The 22,701-nt window shown below is 31.9% G+C and overlaps 1 protein-coding gene and 1 non-coding gene across 3 annotated transcripts; one reads left to right on the top strand and one right to left on the bottom strand.

Moving 5' to 3' along the window:
- Window positions 1-1,414: 1,414 nt before the first annotated feature.
- Window positions 1,415-4,751, bottom strand: LOC107952569 (agamous-like MADS-box protein AGL104). Of its 2 annotated transcripts, none has more exons than XM_041085449.1 (12): window positions 4,462-4,751; window positions 4,030-4,083; window positions 3,890-3,922; window positions 3,769-3,787; window positions 3,616-3,677; window positions 3,456-3,483; window positions 3,289-3,350; window positions 3,021-3,120; window positions 2,497-2,547; window positions 2,246-2,352; window positions 1,876-2,065; window positions 1,415-1,780 (listed from the first exon to the last, which is right to left on the bottom strand). In XM_041085449.1, the coding sequence occupies exons 1-12, from the start codon at window positions 4,644-4,646 to the stop codon at window positions 1,628-1,630; spliced, it is 1,044 nt and encodes a 347-aa protein (XP_040941383.1). In that variant the 5' UTR covers window positions 4,647-4,751; the 3' UTR covers window positions 1,415-1,627. The 2 variants fall into 2 exon arrangements, with proteins under 2 accessions (XP_040941383.1, XP_016743275.1); XM_016887786.2 differs by having other exon boundaries at window positions 1,415-1,777.
- Window positions 4,752-10,105: 5,354 nt separating this feature from the next.
- Window positions 10,106-10,178, top strand: TRNAF-GAA (transfer RNA phenylalanine (anticodon GAA)). The gene has a single exon. It is a non-coding gene; the product is annotated as a tRNA-Phe (tRNA).
- The last annotated feature ends 12,523 nt before the right edge of the window (window positions 10,179-22,701 follow it).

Raw genomic sequence — 22,701 nt, 5'->3', positions numbered from 1 at the left:
TGCTATACATAAAATTGATTGGTTGAACATTTTTCTTTGCCAGTGTTAATGGAGTTGCGCCAATTTGCAAGCTATACAAGAGCGACATGAAAATTCATTGTTGAAGCAAGAATAGGAGAAGCTCCTGGATGAAAGAGGCCATGAGGGAGACTATAAACAAAGCCATGGATATGCAAGTTGGGCTTCTTCTTTTTTATTGTTACTATGTATTTATATTTGGATTATGTTTTTGATTATGTTGGACTATATTTAATTATGTTTATATAAAATAATTGGCTTAATTTAATTATTATATTATATTTAGATTTTTATTGTAGGTCTTACAAAAACATAAAAAATAAAAAAATAAAAACACGGGTTATAGAAAAAATAAATTTTTGTAACTTTTGCGAGTTATATCAACATTCATCAATGAATTTACAACGAACATAAAAAGTTACTTTCGTTATTAAAAAAGTAACTTTTATTTTGGTTTAAAAATTAAATGTAAAAGTTACTGTGATCATAATGTCTTTTTGGTTGATTGGGTTGGGGCAAAATATTGGATCCTGTTCGATGATGGAAGCGGGGTTGTGGGGCACTTATGACGGACTGGTGCAAGCCTAGTTACTTGGATGTCGACATGTTATTCTAGAAATGGATAGTAAAATAGTGGTGCAGCAGTTGTGTAATCGAACGACTGATGGGCCTCATGTGTGTTAACCCGGATGATTTTAGGGTTGAGACAGTAGGGTTAGGTTATGAGGATGGTGCAAATGTGTAGAGAAGGGAACAGAGTCGCAGATACCCCGGAGAACTTAGTAGCAGAGATGACGTGGGGATTGAATGTGTTTCATAGGCCATTATGTGAGGTCATGCAGGCTCTCAAGGAAAAGATGAGGATGGAAGTGGTTTAGAAATTTAGATATTAAATCTTTTATGTTCTAAAAAAGTATTAGTTCACTGCGTTTGTGCACAATATGTCACTAATATAAATTATAATAAACAATTAGTAAAAGCAATTTTTCTTGTCTTTTGAGGCGTTTAAGCCATAAAAGTGTAATTGGAAAAGGGCAAATAAGCAGTTTCTGTATTGAACAATGAAAACTGAACTTGGTCAGAGGATCAAGTTATGGAGTTGGGGTTTTCTTGATGTACTGGATGATTAGCTTCAGTGCTTATTGTAATGTGCTGAGTCTGCCTTCTTGGTTGAGAAAAAAAGAAAAGAAAAGAAAAGAAAACCCATGTGTATTTTTTTCTATTTATCCCTTTTAAGATATGTAGAAATGTTTAGATAGGTACATGTATCCAAATTTGACAACCTCGATATATTAATAATTGTATTACAATTACCTCTCACACATTGGCAGTAAAATTGAAAAACTAAGACGAAAAAGTACTACTAATAAATATGCAGTTGAAACAAAACCATATGTTAATGAATGATATTCTCTTTTTCTTTTTTTTTTCAATTATATATCTAGAAAATGTATTGCAAAATAGATTAGAAAAAAAAATGGTGTGTGGCATGGTACAATTATACTAGGGTGCTTCTATCCCAAGGAAGCATGGCCTAGGTTTTTGAATATTACAACAGCAATTGAAGGTGAAGGTGAAGTTGAAGTTGTTTTTGAATAATCTTGCAACGTCATTGCCCATTGTGTTCATGAACTCTGTTCTCATAGTTTGAACCTTCATTGTCTGCCATCTGACCATGTGAATTATAGTTCCCAGGAATTTCCATTTGCTGATCACTCGGTACCATTTCTGCCATTTCCTGATGATCCACCATTCCATGCTGCTATTTCCAACACATATGATTACATTATTAAACCCTTTTATATATTAAAGAGAAAAACTATGGAAAACTTAGCAATTAGAAGGGAAAAAAAAAACCTGAACGTGGGAATACAAGGTTGGTGGCATGGAGTTAGACTGAAGCCCAGTTGAAGCAAATGACTGAGGCCATGGTGCGAAATTTTCAGTATTCGGATTTGAGACGTGGCATTGATCTCCTATGTTGTGAGGATCCACATTTGACATGCTTCCTTGCAACAATGGATCGTAGACCGTGGATGAAAGATCCCTAAATTGTATGAACAACTTATTCTTATCATCCAATTACTCTTAAAAGTTAGCCAGTAATAAATATAAAATTCGAATTTTAATATCAACATTCTTTTTCATGAAAGATTATTGAGGTCGAAATTTTTTTTAGTAATTTTTTTTTGCAGGATTAAGTTTTGGAACTGAAAATGGCGAGTACCTGAGAGGATTTAGAGATGCTGACGCATCAAAGATTTGGGATTGGTTTTGACCATTATCAGGCAGCCAATTGACAACCTCATTCTCGAAAGATGGAGGCAATCCTTGCTGCACCAATCCAAACAAAACAAAACAAAAAAAAAAATTCATAGTTTTCAATAGGTTGATTTCAAATCCGAAAAGTTTTGAAGTTGCCGAGGTTACCATTGATTTGTTTTATTGCAAAATAATATATATATATATATTTATTACCTGTATAGGAGATGGATCATAAGAGGATAAATGGTTGCTCAATATATATTCCTGTAAACCAAAGGCATCGAAATTTAAATTTTTCTTAAAAAAGAAAAAAGGTATAATAAGGAAATAATTGTATTAGGATGATCCTAAATATTTTAGTTTTTAAGCATTAATAAAATAATAACATCTTATTAAATTTTTAAGAGATAAATTAATATTGTACATTCATTAATATTGTACATTCATTAATATTTAATATATTTTCTAATTCAATTTATTTAATATATTTCTCTAATTCAATATTATTTTAGTTAAACCATTTAAAAATAAGTAATTCAAATTATTAAAAAACCTTGAATGTCTGGGAAAAAAGCCATTAGTAGTATTTGTTTTTAAATTGAATTAGAGATTATATTAAATATGGATAAATATATAATATTAATTTTATTTCTCGAAACATTATTATTTTATTTATTATTTTATTGATGCAGTAAAGTTTTGAAGATCTTATAATAGTAATAATAATAGATTCCGACCTTTCTTTGCACAACATTTGCTAATGTTTCGACAAGATGTTTCTCACAGGATTCTAGTTCCGCCATGGATGTGAACCTAAAAGGATCAGGTTCATATGCCCTGTTTTTGAAGATTCCATAAATTAATTAGCCTCAACTTTAAAATTCAAATGTAAACTTTTTTCGATTTTATTTTTTATTGATATAATTATAAATGTATTTATTCATATGCCCTGTTTGGGTCGGAATGATATTATTTTATTTTTAGTTGCAGGTCATTAATATATACCTTAACTGATCCTCGGCCATTTGAAGTTGTTGTTGTAACCTTACAATTTCCTGTTGGATTTCCTGTAATAAAAACAATAACAAACAATACACAAAATTAAAAAATAAAAAGAAACATAGAAGAAAACACACACCAAGGTTTATGAGAGACAGAAATGTTTATGATACCTTAAAATCAGAGTTAAAAGATGTTGGACTGTTTTCAGCAAAATTCCATGAAAAAGAAGAGACAAAAACTCTCCATAAGCTATTTTAATTAAAATATTACGCAAATGAAAAAAAAAAAAAAGTTTAACTGGAAATATAGAGAGCGAAGAAGGGGACAAACTTGGCAAGTTGAAGAGCAATATCATTTTCACTTCTTAGCTGCTGGAGAATCCTTAGCATATACTGCATAAAATGCAGGATTCAGTGAATTGAGATTTATTAATTTTCATTTTTCATGAAAAAGAAAATTATGATAACCGTGCCATTTTCTTACCTCTTTGTTTTGGATATCACTGCAACATCAAAAATAAGAATAAAGAACATTAGCTTTAACATATGAATTCCAAGTTTTAAGGAGAAATTAAACAAAACAAAAAAAGGGTTTAAGGACATACGGATGTCTGATTTGTTCAGGGAAAATTAGAGCACTGCAACAGATAAATTAATTGAGATGTTACCAAATCAACATGTTAAATGAAATATAAATAAGCTGCAAAATAATATTTAACATTATGAAAGGGTTAAAAAGCGTTACTGCTCTCTTTCTCGATCAGGGAGATTAATGTAACGCATAAAGACATCCTCGATCCTGGTTTTTTATAGAAAAAAAAAGGTTAAATAAATGCGTGCTTATAGTTCAAAAAATAAAATGAAAAAGACGAAAGATAATAAGCAACATGAGCTAAAATATATTTAAAACTTCAAATTCAGATAATAACAATACTGTTGGTTAAAAGCTTACTTTAACATTTTAAAAGTTTTGTGAAAACGAAGCTAATGAGCACCTGCATGCATGAATTCTTTATTGCATGCACGTAGCCCTAACGTAGACTTGGATTGTTTTCAACCCTAAAAATCAATGTTATTGTTCTTAAAGCATTCATATCTCAAACATATTTGTATATAAATATGAGATGTAAAAAATGTTCATTACAAAAAATGTTGGTAAGGAAATAAATGGTGGCACCTTCTCCTGCCAGAAAAATGGCTAATCCGACCGGAAGGAGAGAACATGATAAGAGCAATATCAATGTCACATAGGATGGAAAGTTCATAAGCTTTCTTAATCAACCCATTCCTACGCTTGGAGAAGGTAACCTGACGATTGGTGTTGTTTTCTATTCTCTTAATCTCCAGCTTAACACGTCCCATATTACTTCTTGGGTCTTGTGTAAACCCTAAATATCCTGATATGCCAAAATGGGAAGTTGTTGTTGTTGTTGCTGCTTTGAAAATGTTGAAAACCCTAATATGAGATTATTTTTAGAACAAAATCTAAGGGATGATGAATTGCTATTTGGGTATATATATTGAGAAGAAACGCCTGAAAATAAGGGTGTGGTTAGATGTGTGAGAGAAAGAGAAAGGGAGGGGGATATGGTTAAAAATGGGTGGGAGAGGAGAGATTTAAGTGTGAGATATTGATGGATTTATTGGGAGGGAAAGGGTCATCGATATTGAAAGTAAAATTTTCTTTTTATTTCCATGCTTCATTAAACGCTGGCACATTTTTTTTGTCCTTTGCTTTTTTATTTTCCTTATTTAGTGCCTTTATGTTATTGATCAATGGCAGACTTATCTACAGCTGGTCTAAATCTCCTTTTTTTTAATTAAATATTAAAAGTAAAAATATTTTTTTTATATTTTTGTAATTATATTTAAAGAAAATATTTTTATTATTCACTTATGTAATAAGTTACGTTTATTCAAACTACAAAAGAAAACAAAAATCTTATAATCGAAATCCAACTTGAGCCTAATTCGTTTACGGGTTTAATTAGACTTTTTGGAGGTATTAAGCCTTTAGAGATCGAAAATCAATGCACTAACTAGACCCAACGATTTTGAATTATTCGTCTAACCCAATTTCACTTTCGTCTAGAACGCATTTTTGAGACCCGTTTTTTAGGTCGCGGGTTTTTTCCACTCAAAAATTTTAAAATTTTGTCTAAATTCGATTTAAATTAAAAATTTAAATTCGAATTCGGTTTGTCCATATTAATTTTTAGATTATTTTTTATATAAAAATAAATTTTAAAAATATAATACATAAATATAATAAAAATATTAAAATAAATGTTTTCTAACAAATCAAAAAAATATTTAAAATGTCTTTATACTTAAATAACATTAAGATAGTTGTAACTAATTAGCAAGCAAATGCATCTAAAATAGTAACAAAATTAACAACAAAATAAGAGATATACAATATCCAAACAATGACAACAAAACAACAGCACAATGGCAACAAAACAACAACAAAATGGCAACAAACAATAGTTGAAAAGAAAGTAAGGGCTAGTTTGGGCCAACCCTAGGCCAAAAAAATCCTACCCGAGATCGGTCCCAATTAGAAAGCGAGTCTTATTTTTTGTCCAATATCATTTTTTTGGGCCTATAATTTTTTTCCTAAACCCTCCCAGTTTATAAAGTAGGCGAGGTTGGTCGCAAAGGCTTACAATCAAGTGGAGGGAGTTGATTTTCATGATGTTCTCTCTCTAGATGTAAAGCATATGTCCATTCCGACACTATTAGCTCTTGTTGTATCAACCAATCTCGAGTTAAAGTAGTTAGATGTGAAAATTGTATTCCTTCACGGAGATTTGGATGAGGACATTTACATGTAGCAACTTGAAGGCTAGAATTGAAGGAAAGGAAGACCATGCGTGTCTTATTCAAAATCATTATACGGCTTGAAGCAGTTTCCTCGGCAGTGGTACAAAAAGTTCAGTTCCTTCATGTAGGTATTAGTTTCTTTTGAAGTAAGTACGACAATTGTGTTTATCTATAAAGTTTAAATGATGGATCATTTATTTATTTGTTGCTTCATGTTGATGATATGTTAATTGCGGCTAAAGATTCATTTGAAATTGAATGATTTAAAACCATGTTTAACTCTAAGTTTGAGATGAAGGATCTTGGTACAACTAATAAAATTTTAGAGACGAAAATTTCGAGAGATCGACACTCAAAATAGATATTTCTGTCACAACAGAAATACATTGAAAGGATTCTTGAGCAATTTAGTATGGAAGATTCTAAACCAATTAGTACTCCCTTAGTTGCCCACTTCAGACTTTCGACTTCAGATTCACCACAAACCGAAGACAAAGAAAGAGAAATTTCCTCAGTTTCTTGTTCTAGTACAATTGGAAATTTCCTCAGTTTCTTGTTCTAGTACAATTGGAAGCCTAATGTATGCAATGTTTTGTACACGTTCCGATATTTCATATGTTGTTAGTGTAGTAAATAGATTTATGGCCAAACTCTCAAAATTACACTGGAAAACTATTAATTGGATTCTAAGTTATTTAAGAGGGACTTTAATTACTTTTTTGGAATTTGGAAGATGTATAGAAGGTCTAGTCGACTGGCTATGTAAATTTAGATTATTCTGGAGACCTAGAAAAAAGAAGATCTCTCACAAGTTATTCACCTTCGAAAATTGCATTATTAGTTGGAAAACCACCCTTCAAGCCACTACGGTTCTATTGACTACCAAAGCTGAGCACATGGCAATCATAGAAGCTGTGAAAGAAGCAATTTGATTGAGAGGTCTATTTGGGGAGTTGGTTGATAAAAATGAAAAAAATTGTCGTATATTGTGATACTCAAAGTGTCATATGTCTCACGAAAGAAAAAAAACACATAGATATTCAGTACCACTTTGTTCGAAAGGTGATCACTCAATATGTTCAGATTCATAAAATCGACACAGAGAACAATCCAGCAGACATTATGACAAAAAGTCTTCCAATTTCCAAGTTCGAACATTGCTTAGACTTGGTAAGCATTTGACAAAGATTATGCCCCTAGCGAGGCTCGGCAAAAAAGGCTTTTCGAAAATATGAGTCAAGGTGGAGATTTGTGGAGTGTGCCTCGCATTTCAGACAAAACGAGATTGACATCAGAACGAGGCATAGCCAACGCCTCGACGACATGACACCGTTATCACGACGAGAAGATTCGTCACGTCCCAACAACATGATGAAGGGTGTTTCGATGAGGCAACATGCCACATCACAACATGGCGATGTATTCCTTACTTAACTAGGTTTCTCTTCTAATTAAACTGTTATATTTTCCCAGTCTAACTTTGATTATTTTAGTGATGTTTTAGTCATATTTGTACATAAAATTTAGCCTATAAATAGGCCTCTTAGCAACCCTAGATATTTTAGAATAACAGCAACAAATCAAGAGAGAGTTTGTGAGAATTTTGGGGAATCTTTATATTTTGGGTTTAGGTGTATTTGTTTCTCCATCTTGTACTTCCTTGTTTGATTTTTAACAGTTTTAGTGAAGTTTTCTTTACCCATGGTTTTTTTATCCTTTTCGGAGGGGGGTTTTCCAAGTAAATATTTGTGTCCAATTTTCCTGAATTTCATTCATATTTGTTGCATAATTCAGGTTCGACCCAACAATCACCTTCTCCGACACCAGCCCTTAAAATTTCTCTGACAACTGCTCTTATTTATGCTTCTCAAATTACTTTTCCACCATCAACCGCCAGTCTTGAAACCTCTCCAACTTCCTCTCTTTCTACTTATCTCATGCTCCTGTTCAGTGGTAGAGCCACGTTGAGACCCAGGGGGGCCATGGCCCCCCCAAAGTTTAATTTTTTTCAATTTAGTCCTTTGTAAATTTACACTATGGCCCTCCCAAAAATATAAGTAGGCTCCTCAAGGTTTAAGATTTTTGCAATTTTCCCCTTTGTATATATATTATAATCCTCCTAAAAATATAAGTATGCCCTCCAATATTTTTATAGGATTAAAAATAATATTAACAAATTTATTCTTGAGAAAAATAAAGAGAAAAATAAAGAGAAAATCTTCTTGAAGAAACTAAATTACTCATGATGACTTTTGAATGATATTTTTGTTAAATAATAAATTGATATTTATTTAATAGTTAACTTAACATAATAATATTTTATAAGTAATATATATATAAAAGATGGAGAGACTTTTATCATCTTTCTTCTTCATATTGGTGCTTAACAAGAAAAGAAGAAAAAAAAAATTCTTTATCATTTTTTTTCCAAATTTGAAGTATAAGGTATGTTTTTCTTAACTTTTCATAGATTTTGAATATTTGAAACTTGTTTTACATATATGTACCAATAGTTTTTTTTATCAAGTATATTAAAAGTTGCCATCAAAAGATATTTGATGAAACTTGTAAGCTTTATAAAATTAAGTGAAATATGTATATTTTTGGATGGAAAATGATAAGGAGACGGATTCTAACTTCCTAGAAGTGTAAAAATGAAACAAAAATATTTAGATAATGTTATAGTAAATTTCGGCTAAATTGAAGAGGAGGAAGAAAACTTTGGTCACTTTGTTTAAAATTATGTCAAATGATAGCTCGTGAAGTAATGAGCATTTCTGTGAAAATAAAATGAAAAATAGTTAACCGAGTCAAACGATAGCTATTTCGTCTTAATTGTTGGAATACTGCTTCTTTTGAATATATTTTTATATGTTTAAATCGATTGCCATGTTGTAATACTATTTTTTTAATCAATTATTTATATATTTAAATTGATTGTTACATAGCATTTTTAATTTTAATTTAACCCAAAATTAATATCTTGGCTCTTCCACTGCTCCTATTTGTGATGACCCAGGTGAGTAAATCTATATCTATATAAATATATAAATATGCTCCTGTTTGGAGAAGAATTCACCTTTCTGTTTCATCATGTCAATCATTTCCATTAGTTTATTTATCTATAATACATTTTTGGAATAAAATCCAGTTTGGTTCAAATATATTAGAGAGAGAAAAAAAGGTTCAATATAGTGCCGTGGGGGCAGCACAAACCGACAGAGAGAGATGAAGGCATCATCAGCCTTGGAAAACCAAAGCATTGAAGACATAAAACCTGGAATACTAACGCCATTCAGCTAAACCCTCGAAATCTCTTTCCCTTTCATCTGAAAGCATTTTAGAGATCGTAAAGCATTGAGACTTGAGAGGCCCCCTTTCCCAAAGACTCTCACATCAAACCTGGAATACTAACGCCATTCAGCTAAACCCTCGAAATCTCTTTCCCTTTCATCTGAAAGCATTTTAGAGATCGTAAAGCACCTGAGACACGACATGCGAACATGTTATGGGTGAGATCTATCATCTCCCATCTTCCAGTTTCTCACTGTTCAAAGTCAGCCCGGTTGATCCATCCAATTCCTGTCCTCTTCAACCCCAGGTACCACCCGATCAGGTACTTCCTCAACCCAAAACTGGATATTTGCGCTGTTGAAACCTGCTTTCACCATCTGATGAGCAACATTATTGGCTTCCCTTCTAATCCTGCTGATCCTGCAGTGCATGAAATTTTTTGCTTAGAATAGTCGATCGACTATATAAGGCGCTTCAAAATAGATGTTGCATCTTCTTCCAAAATGATATTCTTTCTCTTTTTTTTTTTTTTTTTCTGAAAACATAATACATTAAATAATTATGTTATATAAAATTACAAAACACAACTTTTCGCAATTGTAAGAAGCTTTCCATTATGATCAGCCACTTCCAATATTCTGCTTTTATGTAAATGTTTCTATATTTTATAAGTATAATATATGTAAGTTAAGAAAACAAATGCGGGGATAGCTCAGTTGGGAGAGCGTCAGACTGAAGATCTGAAGGTCGCGTGTTCGATCCACGCTCACCGCAAGTGTTTTTTAAATTAAACTGGGGTTCACCATCTTGGGCCTTAAATAAAATCCAACTAGCCTAAAAATAAAAAGACATAAGCCGGATAGCCCAAAGACAAAGATAGTTTAGGACTGTCACTATTTTGCACTTAAACCCCTATTTTATAATTAATCCACAGCTAAAGCCCCTCCATAATAATCGCATGCCACATTTATGCAGCGCATACTTGGAAATGGTGGATGCTATGAATTATCTCAACAATGTAAAGATATAAATTATAATGAGCTGTAAAATATCATCTCGGATAAATAAAATAATAATCTTGTAAAACATTTTAACTATTTTTCTTTTGAAATTTTTTTCTTTTGGAGCAGGGGAGGGTATGTTTTTTGATGTTTTATAAATGAAGGTGGAGTATTCGCAACATAAAATAAATTATTTGATCCTTCAATTTAAAAAAAAATATTTTAGTCTATAATTTTATTTTCATCTCTTTTAACCTTTAAACTTGTTGTTTGTTAAATCACTCTATAATAGATAAAAAACTTAACGTTTGTTAACTTTACTTATGTGGTATTCATGTGGCAATCCACGTGTATGCCATGTTAGCAATTTATTATTTTTTAAAAATTTAAAAATATAATTTTTTTATAATTTTATAATTTAATATTTTTAAATAATTTTTAAAAAATACTTAATCGCTGATGTGAAGTCCACTTGTATTCAACGTTAGTAAAGTGAATAAACTTTAACTTTTTCATCATTTTAGAGTAATTTGACAAATAATGTAAGTTTAAGAACTAAAAAAGACAAAAAATTAAATAAACAACTAAAATAATTTTTTTATAAAATTGGAAGCAAAATAAATCATAATGACTTTTGGTAAATGTTTTCTTTACTCCTCTCATTTTTCTTTTTACAATTACTATTTTATCTTTTAAACTTTTGCTATATATATAGACATTAAAGAATTATCTAAGCTGATTGAGTTTTAGTTCAATTGGCATGAACATTGCCAAGGTAGGAGGATGAGGGTTCGAATGCAATAGAGCGCATTATCCTTCTATTTATAAGTTAAGGAGTGACTATAGGTAGTTCTAGGCATTGTGTCACAAAGGTCAGATATGACCAGAACTTATAATAAGATTATTTAAAATAGATTATATTAATGAATTAATTGTAATATATTTTTATAGTATTAAATTAAAAATAATTTATGAGAAAGAAAAAAAATTGGGCATGGAGTAAAGTAGGGTTGTCTGTGTTGGACAATACATGATTACACACAACAAAAACACAATACAAATATAACTCAATACAAATACACAAAAATGTTCAAATTTATTCAACTGTTATAAATATTACTTTATTATGGATTCTATAACGCTCAAAGTTGTAACCTCCATTGTAGCAACTCCCAATGGAATTATGAGGGTTTTATATATTAATTAAGCCTCTATTTATTCTTTGTAACTTAAGGGATTGTATTATGTTAGAAGGTCTATAAATAGAAGCATGTATAAGGCTTGTAGAGATACACAATAAATGAAATAAAAAGTTCTCTTGTTTATCTTATAATGTATTACTTCTTTGTATAGATATTTTCTCTTTAGCTTGTTCTTTCCTTTTATTATTTCATAACACGTTATCAGCACTAGCTTCTACGAGTTCATAGTAAAGTTTACGTCATTTCGACTTTATATAATTTGCCCGTATAACTCCCATTAAACTATATACGGTATACGTATTTTCATAATTCTTTTATTTTATTTTCTAGATGAAATATTTGGTTTAGGTAACATTTGCACATTTATTTTTACAACTAAAACCTAATAATGATAACTATATATACATATTTAAAAAAAAAGATTCAATTAATGTAATTTGTGTTAAGTTATTATTATGACTATTCCTCTCTATGCCAATATTTGACATGCATATTATTATTTAGCAAATTTGGTATATATAATTGAATTATTTTACGATTGAGAATATTTATTATTTTACTAATATTTTTTTTATTTTTTGATTCAAGTGATTATAATGTCAAATCTTGCCAAACTTGAATTTGCGGCCTTAGACATCTCAGGCAAGAATTATTTGCCGTGGGTATTAGATGCAGAAATTCACCTAGATGCTAAAGGTCTAGGAAATACTATATTAGCAGAAAAAGAAACATCTAATCAAGACAAGAAAAAGCAATGATTTTCATCTATCATCATCTACATGAAGGATTAAAAGTGAAATATCTCACTATGAAAGACCCTCTTGAGTTGTGGAAAAATTTGAAAAAAAGATTTGACCATCAGAAAACGGTGATACTTCCTAAAGCTCGTTATAATTGGATGCACCTGTAAGTGAATACAATTCAAAACTTTTCAAAATTAGTTCTCAACTAAAATTATGTAGAGAAATCATAACTGATGAGGACTTGTTAGAGAAAATATTTTTAACTTTTTGTGCTACTATTGTGCTCATGCAGCAGCAATACTGTGAAAAAAGTTTTAAAATATATTCTAAATTGATTTCATGCCTTTTGGTGGCTGAACAAAATAATGAGCTGTTGATGAAAAATCATGAAATTAGTCCCATTGGTTCTGCACCATTCCCTGAAGTGAATGTAGCAGTACACAATAATTATGAAAATAGAAAATATAGAGGTCGTAGCCGTGGTCGTGGACGTAGTGGGGGACATGGTCGAGGACGTATTAGTAATTATTATCATGGTGGTCATAACAATGATAATTCCAACAACCAGAAAAAGAATAACAATGAAAGACAAGAAAGAAATGGTCAAGATAATCCTTCAAAGACTGTTGAGAATATATGCTACGGATGTGGTATGAATGGGCATTAGTCACGTACCTGTCGTACGTCTGAGCATTTAGTGAAACTTTACCAAGCATCCATTAAAAAGAAGGGAAACCATATGGAGACGAATTTTATATCCCAAAATGATGAAATGGAGGCAAAAGATAAAGATATTCACTATAATACTAAAACTGATCATGCCTACGAGGGTGATAAATTTAATGACCTTAATAATATAACTCACCTAGATGTGGCAGATTTCTTTAAGAATCATTAGAAAAATTGATGTTATTTTGACATTTTTATATTGTTTTAAGTATATTTTATTTTCTCGTATAAAGAATAATTTATATATTTAATAAACATTTGCAATGTTTCTTATATTATATTTTGTTTGTTTTTATGAAGAATATGAATATTCAACAAAATATCGATGGACCCAAAATCAATAGAGACGTGTGTCTTGCAATAGTGCTACAACACATACGATACTCAAAGATAAAAAATATTTTTCTCATTTGACAATGAGTAATGCCCATGTTAATACAATATCGGGTAGTTCAAAACTTATTGAAGGCTCTAGAAGAGCTATTATATTATTACCTAAAGGTACAAAATTTTCCATTGATGATGCTTTATATTCCACTAAGTCTCAAAGAAATTTATTGAGTTTTAAAGATATTCGTCTTAATGGATATCATATTGAGACTATGAATGAGAAAAATATTAAATATCTATATATTACAAATGTAAAAAAAATATTGAATATCTATATATTACAAATGTAAAATGTGGAAAGAAATACGTTTTGGAAAGACTACCTGCTTTTTCATCAGGTTTATATTATACACATATTAGTGCAATTGAGTCACATGTTACTACAAACTAGAAGTTTAGAGAACCACATACTTTTACTATTTGGCATGACTGATTAGGCCATTTTGAATCTATTATGATGCGAAGAATCATCGAGAATTCAATTGGACACCCATTAAAGAACCAAAAGATTCTTGAATTTAAGGATTTATCTTGTGTCGCTTGTTCTCAAGGAAAATTGATTATTAGACCATCACCAGCTAAAGTTGGGATTGAATCTCCTGCATTTCTGAAACGTATTCAAGGTGTTATATGTGGGCCTATTCATCTACCATGTAGACTATTCAAATATTTTATGGTATTAATAGATGAATCTAGTAGGTGGTCACATGTGTGTTTATTATCGACTTGCAACCTGGCGTTTGTGAGACTACTTGCTCAAATAATTTGATTAAGAGCAAAATTTCTAGATTATGCAATCAAAACTATTCGTCTTGATAATGCTAGTGAGTTTACATCCCAAGCTTTTAATGATTATTGTATGTCAATTAGGATAAAAGTTGAACATCATGTAGCTCATGTTCATAAAAGTTGAACATCATGCAGCTCATGTTCATACACAGAATGGTTTAGCTGAATCATTTATCAAACGCCTTCGACTAATAGCTCGACCATTGCTTATGAGAACAAAAATCCTGTTACAGCTAGGGGATATGCTATTTTGCATGCAGCAACACTTGTGCGCTTAAAGCCAACAAGTTATAATAAGTACCCTCATTACAATTGGCTTTTGGTCAGGAGCCAAATATTTCTCATCTTAGAATTTTTGAATGTGTAGTATATGTTTCAATTGCTCTACCATAAAGCACAAAGATGGGTCTTCAAAGGAGGTTGGGGATATTTGTTGGTTATCAATTTCCTTCTATAATTAAATATGTTGAACCATTAGCTGGAGATTTATTTACTGCACAATTCATTGATTGTCATTTTAATGAAACAACATTCCCAACATTAGGGGGAAAGTAAATACAACTGGTAAAAGAAATTACATGGAAGGGACCATCATTATCTCAATTAGATCATCGCATAAGTCAATGTGAACAAGAAGTTCAAAGGATCATACATTCGCAAAACATTGCCAATCAACTGCCAGATTCATTTACTGACCTAAATAGAATTACAAAATCTTACATACCAGCTGAAAATGCTCCAATACGAATTGATATCCCAATAGGGCAAATTGTTAATGTCCACGCCTGAAGCGTGGAAGGCCAACCTGTTCCAAAGATAAAAATCCTCGTAAAAGGAAAGGAGCAATTATTCAAAATGATAATATTGTGGAGGTAAGTTCCCAAGAAGAGACCAAAGATATAACTAATCAAGAAACCCCAGAAGAGGTTCAGGTACTTGAAAATGGTGATAACGAAGAAATCTCAATAAGTTATGTTACTTCAGGAAAAAGATGAAACCGAAAAAATATAGTTGTCGACAACAATTTTTCTTATAATGTTGCTATAGAAATAGCAAAAGAAAATGAGGATCCTGAGCCTAAATCTATAGAGGAATGTAAAAATAGAAAAGTTTAGCCAAAATGGAAATACGCAATTCAAGCAGAATTTCTAAACATGAGGTTTTTGGACCTATGGTCCAAACACCTAAATATGTAAAGCCGGTAGGATATAAATGGATATTTTTGCAAAAAGGAAATGAGAAAAATAAAGTCGTAAGATATAAATCACGACTTGTAGCACAAGGATTTCGCAAGGCACGGTATTGATTAGGAAGAGACATATTCTCCTGTGGTGGATGCAATTACGTTTAGATACCTTATTAGTCTGGTAGTATGTGAAAAACTTGACATGCGTCTAATGGATGTTGTTACAGCCTATTTGTATGGTACACTTGATAGTGAAATTTATATGAAAATCCCAAAAGGATTTAAAATCCCTGAAGGATATAGAGTTTCCCGGGAAAATTGCTCAATCAGATTAAAGAAAAGTTTATATGGATTAAAACAATCTGGACGTATGTGGTACAATCGCCTTAGTGAATATTTGTTAAGAAAAGGTTATAAAAAAGATCCAATCTGCCCATGTGTTTTTATAAAAAGGTCTGAATCAAAATTTATGATAACTGCTATTTATGTTGATGATCTAAATATTATTGGAACTCTTGAAGAGCTTTAAAATGCAATAAATTATTTAAAAAAAGAATTTGAGATGAAAGATCTTGGAAAAACAAAGTTTTGTCTTGGCCTACAGATCGAGCATTTAAAAGATGGAATTCATGTCCATCAGTCAACTTATACAAAAAAGATCTTACATAAATTTTATATGGATAAAGCACATCCATTGAGTACCCCGATGGTTGTACGATCGTTAGATGTGAATAAAGATCAATTTCGTCCTTATGAGAATAATGAAGAGTTTCTTGGTCTTGAAGTACTATATCTAAGTGGCATAGGAGCATTGATGTATCTTGCAAACAACACAATACCTGATATAGCTTTTGCTGTAAACTTGTTAGCAAGATTTAGTTCTTCTCCAACACATAGACATTGGAATGAAATTAAACATGTATTTAGATATCTTAGAGGGACCATTGATATGGGGTTATTTTATTCAAACGATTCAAAATCCCTATTAGTTGGTTATGCTGATGTTGGATATTTATCGGATCCACATAAAGGTCTATCTTAAATGGGATATTTATTTACATATGGAGGTGTTGTCATATCATGGTGTTCGGCAAAACAAACATTAGCTACTGCCTCTTCAAATCATTCTGGAATAATTGCAATGCATGAGGCAAGCCGAGAGTGTGTTTGGCTAATGTTATTATTAACCCAACATATCCAGAAGATATGTAATTTGCCTTTACAGGAAAATATGCCGACTATCTTATACAAAGATAATGCAACATGTATAGCTCAACTAAAGAGTGGTTATATCAAAGGTGATAGAACAAAACATATTTCACCAAAATTATTCTTCACTCATGATCTTGAGAAGAAAGGTGACATAGAAGTTAAACAAATTCGTTCTAGTGATAATTTAGCAGATCTTTTTACCAAGGCATTACCAACTTCAACATTTGAAAGACTATGAAACAAGATTGGAATGCGTCGACTCAAAGATATAATGTGATGTCACCATTAGGGGGAGTCAAAAACACGTTGTACTTTTTTCCTTTAACTAAGGTTTTGTCCCACTGGGTTTTCCAAGTAAAGGTTTTTAACGAGGCAACTTGTAATAAGAAATTGTGTACTCTTTTTCCTTCATTAGGTTTTTATCCCATAGGATTTTTCCTAATAAAGGGTTTTAATGAGGCACCGTTTTCTCTAATGGACATCCAAGGGGGAGTGTTATAAATATTACTTTATTATGGATGTCCATAACTCTCAATGTTGTAACCTCCATTGTAGCAACCCCCAATGGAATTATGAGGGTTTTATATAGTAATTAAATCTCTATTTATTCTTTATAACTTAAGGGATTGTATTATGTTAGAAGGTCTATAAATAGAGGTAGTACAAGGCTTGTAGAGATGCACAATAAATGAAATAAAAAGTTCTCTTGTTTATCTTCTATTGTATTACTTCTTTGTATTGATATTTTCTCTTTAGTTTGTTCTTTCCTTTCATTATTTCATAACATCAACATAATTTATTATCGTACCAAAACACAATACAAATACACACATTACATCCAACTTACCCGACTTAATTACTCTCCTTAGTTATATTAGATTAGGAGACATCAACGATGCAGATGAATGTTTATATAATAAATTTAGTAAAAAGTGATATAAAAATTAAATATAATTTTGGTTGAAATGATAAAGTTGAAATAAGTTAAAACTTTTATGTATTGAATTCAAATCTTAAAAATTTTTGTATGTATTTTTCTAAATTTATCAAAAAAATAAAAAAAATATCTTTAAAATTATATTTTTTATTTTATAAAATAAAGGAGTAGTTGGTAATTTTTTAATTAAAATATAAAAAGAGAAATAAATTATACACTTACTATGTGAATAATTTTATTATTTTCTAGAATGAAATATTGTTTTATAAATTACATTTTGTATTATTTTAAATTACATAAGAAAAAGAACAATTACTTTTTTAACGTAACTGGAGATGGTGGGTGAAACCATTTTAAAATTAGAAGCTTTGGTTTTTTATTATATTTATGTTAGAACTTATCAGAATTAAATATATAAACTTACTTCTAGATGTATAATAATGCTAAATATAATTTATCACGTTAATTTTTATATTTTATTATATTTTTATATTAATTATAGTGTAAAAATTTAAAATAATAAAATTATTGTATCATTTAATTTTAAATTCCATATATTGTGGCACTAAAAGTTCCTCAGTTAATTAAAATCTAATTAATTTAAAAAAAAACAACAGCAAAATAAAATTCCATGTACTTATAATACATATGTTATAAAAAAATCACTATTATGATATGTTTCCAACACAAAGAAGAGAAAAGAAAGCACAAAATAACACGACAGAATAAGAGAGAAAAGAAGATTCAATTAAATTTCTTCATGACATCCTTCGTCCCCAAAACCAACATAAATAAGAAAAAAAACAGATCGTTGTAATAGAAACGACTCCAGCTGTCAAAACTAACAAATGAAACGCATCATTTTATTAAAATTTTAAAAACATTAAAACACATTATTTTACTTAAACCTAAAAACATGCCATTTTATTTAATACCAAACGCAGTTAAGGGTAGTGTTTTGTTAACTGCCCCCTGTTGAAAGGATCCTTGTCCTCAAGGATCAAAGTGAGGAAACTGTTGCTGCAACTGTTGGAGGACCTCCCATGTAGCATCTTCAAGAATAGTATTAGTTCGTTCCACCAACATTTCAGCAACCGCCTGATTCCCACAATGAATTACTCTTCCATCCAAAATGTAGATCGGTTCCTTGGACAAGATACCATCTGGACCAACTAGAGGCAAAGAAAGTTGAATAGACTGGTGGTGTAACACCCCGTACCTGAGACCGTTGCCGGAGTCGAACGCGAGGTGCTAACAGACTTAATTACTTTGTTTTCACAGTCCATTTAAAAAAAAATTCCAGACAGGCTGGCTAACCGCGTCACTGTCGCCTTAAAAATCATATCTCGAGTTCCAAAACTCGAAAACTGATTCCGTAAATTTTCCCGGAAATTAGACTCATATATCCATCTGTGGATTTATTTCTAGAATTTTTGGTCAGGCCAATTGGTACATTTTATTAGTTAAAGTCTCCCCTGATTCTGGGTTCGACTACTCTGACCTTCACATATTACGACTTGGATATCTCCCTGTACAGAGCTTCCATACTCATGCCGTTTGTTTCTAATGAAACTAGACTCAAAGGGGAATCTATACATATAAGGCATGACTTCTAATTGTCTCTAGATAATTTATGGTAAATTTTCAAAGTCGAAACAGGAGATCCAGAAACCGTTCTGGCCCTGTTTCACAAGAACTTTAATATCTCTTAATATACTGTTCATATGATCGTTTAGTTACTTTCATATGAAAATAGATTTATCAAGGTTCGATTACATAATTTATTCACTATTTAATTCCATTCCTACAAATGTTACTGATTTTTCAAATCCACACCACTGCTGCTGTCAGCATCTGTTTTCAAGGTAAACTTTACCTATTTCGTGGTTACCATGGACCAACTAGAGTTTTGTCATACATAGGTCCACATATGATCATATTTAGCCATTCCAATGGCTGATCATTTGCCCAACACTTCCATTCCAGTCCATAGTCACATCATGAAACCATATATATATACATAAACACAAATGGTCTAATGCCATACTCCACTTCTACGAGCCATTTTCGCATGGCTGTACACACATACATCACAAAAAGTACTTGAAAAAAACAACAAAGGGTAGTCCTATACATGCCATATCCAGAGTTCAACTAAAAGAGTACCAAAAGGGCTTTGATAGTGTGGATGACTTCGACTTCGATGATCCCGAATCCGATAGCTAACGAACAAAATCTATAAAACAGAGAGCCAAAGCAACGGGGTAAGCATTTTAAAGCTTAGTAAGTTTCAAGTAATGAAATCGGCTTTGACTAAAGTATTACATTCACATAGCTAAATGAATCACTTTATTAATACACATTCTCATAATCATACTTACTTCGCACTTCATCAACATATACACACACAAGGTATCAACCTATCTAAAAGCCGAAAGTTCGTTAGTCGATTGAACGAATACTATTTAAAACGAATCGACTTTTCCGATGCACATGCAAACATACCTTATCGTTTGGGTTTTTCGAGCGTATTAATTGAATTTATTACAGCACAAAACGCTCACCTTCAAACCAAAGTTTCTTCAGAATTTAGCCGGATATAACCACAAGCACAATTGCCTTCGGGTCTTAACCCGGGTATAGCAACTCGCACAAATGCCTTCGGGTCTTAGCTCGGATATATCAACTCGCACAAATGCCTTCGGGTCTTAGCCCGGATAAAATCACTAGCATAAATGCCTTCGGGACTTAGCCCGGATATCATTCAAATGCTCATGCACACATATATCAATAATCATGACACATCCATATTTCATTTTCGTTACTAAGGCTCAAACACAAAACATTTATTAAACCTTTCCAATTTCGGCTCAATAGCCACACACAAAGAGCATGATTTCAATTGGCTTTATAACATAGTCTCTATGCACATTCGGCTATCCGTCATAGTATGACTAATCATTTCAATATAATTCAAGTAGGGTCATTACTCGAAGACTTACCTCGGATGTTGTCGAACGGTTTCGACGACTATTCGATCACTTTTTCCTTCCCCTTATCCAACTTTGGTCCTCTAAGCTCTTGAGCTTAATTCAAACAGATAGAGCTTATTTAATAATTTATCAATTTAACTATTCGATTAAATACATTCATATTATACAATTAGGTGCGAATAATTTTATTGACTAGTTATTCAAGCATTATACATGTGCTCTACTCATGCACCACCGAATAATAGGACTAGCTTAATACCTTGCATTTTCGAATTCATATACATCATTTAGTTCCTCATAACATACATTTTGTCCCTAACCAACACAAGAGCCCAAAGCATCACTTACAATGCCGAATTCCAATTAAGTCTACCATCATAGCATTATCATATTTATGCACTTGGTAAGTTGCGTTTGAACACATTCGGCACTAGGTGTCCAAACCAATGTTCTTCGAACACTAAACCCAATTTATAACCAACTCAAAACTCCTTAACAACAAGCATTTAATAACAATGTACTTAACCAATTCCTTAAACATGCATTCGACAATTACACAAGACCATCTTAACTCGTTTCTCATCTTGCTAACAGAAACATAGTAAAGCAAATCTTCATACACAATGGTTACCAATTCATCCATTCACTAGGGACATGACCTAATGTTCAATAACAACCCCTCCTTTACCAAGTACACATTCGGCCTTGGTACATAATAAGGTAGCCGATTTCTTTCCCTTTAGCACCCATTGCTCACATATGATTATTTGTATAGTTCAAACACTCATCTATCTTTGCTCATCTAAATTTAACATGGAACAACAAAATTCACCATTGTTAAATACCATAGCCGAAAGCCCTAGTCCATAACACAAATCAAAATTTCTACATGGGTTACAAAAGTAGTTTGATATCTTACTCAAGATTAACCAAAATTTCATGAACTAATATAAACTTCTTACCTTGCTATTAGCCTAGGATGACCGAATGCCTCCCTCCCTACTTCCTATTCACAATCGGCCAAGAAGAACAAAATGAGAAAGACTTTTTGTTCTTTTTTTTTTCGGTCATGCATGAGAATGATGAACTCATTTTTTTTCTTTGTTTTCTTCCTTCAATTTCTTATTAGTTTATTGCCCATGCTTCTTATTTTATTTTTCCATTAACACAACATGTTTCATGACATGTTTTTCTCATCATCCCTTGTCATGGCCGGCCACTAGTACTTAAATGGGGGGAAATTGACATGCAAGTCCACCCCTTTGATTACATGCACTATTAGGCCACTTGCATTTGCCTAGCACATTTCTAAATTTTCTCACATAAGTCCTATCAACTAAATTCACATGCAATTAACTAAATCGAAGCTTAAAACTTTCACACATTTATATTCACATATTTTAGGCAATAATTATCACATTCAAATAATTTGGTGACTCGGTCTAGCGGTCCCGAGACCGCTTTCCGACTAGGGTCACTTTAGGGCTGTCACAACTCTCCCCCACTTAAGAAATTTTCGTCCTCGAAAATCTTACCGGTAAATAGGTTTGGGTATCGTTCTTTCATCGAGCTCTCGGTTTCCCAAGTAGCTTCCTCGATCCCGTGTTTGAGCCATAACACCTTTACTAACGGAACCCTTTTGTTTCGCAACTCTTTCACTTCACGAGCTAGGATACGCATCGGTTCTTCTTCATAACTCATATCGGCTTGAATTTCAACCTCTGATGGGCTAATTATGTGCGATGGATCAGATCTATAGCGTCGAAGCATCGAAACATGAAAGACGTCGTGAATCTTTTCAAGTTCAGGGGGTAAAATCAATCGATACGCAACTGGACCGACTCGTTCGGATATTTCGTATGGCCCGATGAACCTCGGACTCAATTTGCCCTTACGCCCAAATCTGAGTATCTTTTTCCAAGGTGAAACTTTAAGAAACATTTTATCTCCCACCTGATACTCAATGTCTTTTCGTTTCAGATCCGCGTACGACTTCTGGCGATCTGAGGCTATCTTTAGACTTTCACGAATTACTTTTACCTTCTGTTCAGCATCTTTAATCAAATCCACTCCGAAAATTTTACTTTCACCGAGCTCGGTCCAAAACAATGGTGT

This window comes from Gossypium hirsutum, chromosome A02 (assembly GCF_007990345.1).
Source record: "Gossypium hirsutum isolate 1008001.06 chromosome A02, Gossypium_hirsutum_v2.1, whole genome shotgun sequence".
NCBI classification, from domain to species: Eukaryota; Viridiplantae; Streptophyta; class Magnoliopsida; order Malvales; family Malvaceae; genus Gossypium; species Gossypium hirsutum.
Note: the sequence above shows the minus strand (reverse complement) of the source record. Positions and strands in the feature narration are given on the sequence as shown.

Excerpts from the sequence above, each read along its gene's own strand:
- LOC107952569 (XM_041085449.1), bottom strand. The coding sequence starts at position 4,646 with ATGGGACGTGTTAAGCTGGAGATTAAGAGAATAGAAAACAACACCAAT. Across the intron at positions 3,923-4,029 it reads CCTGATCGAGAAAGAGAGCA|TGCTCTAATTTTCCCTGAAC; the intron begins GTAACGCTTTTT and ends TATCTGTTGCAG. Across the intron at positions 2,353-2,496 it reads ATGATCCATCTCCTATACAG|CAAGGATTGCCTCCATCTTT; the intron begins GTAATAAATATA and ends GGATTGGTGCAG.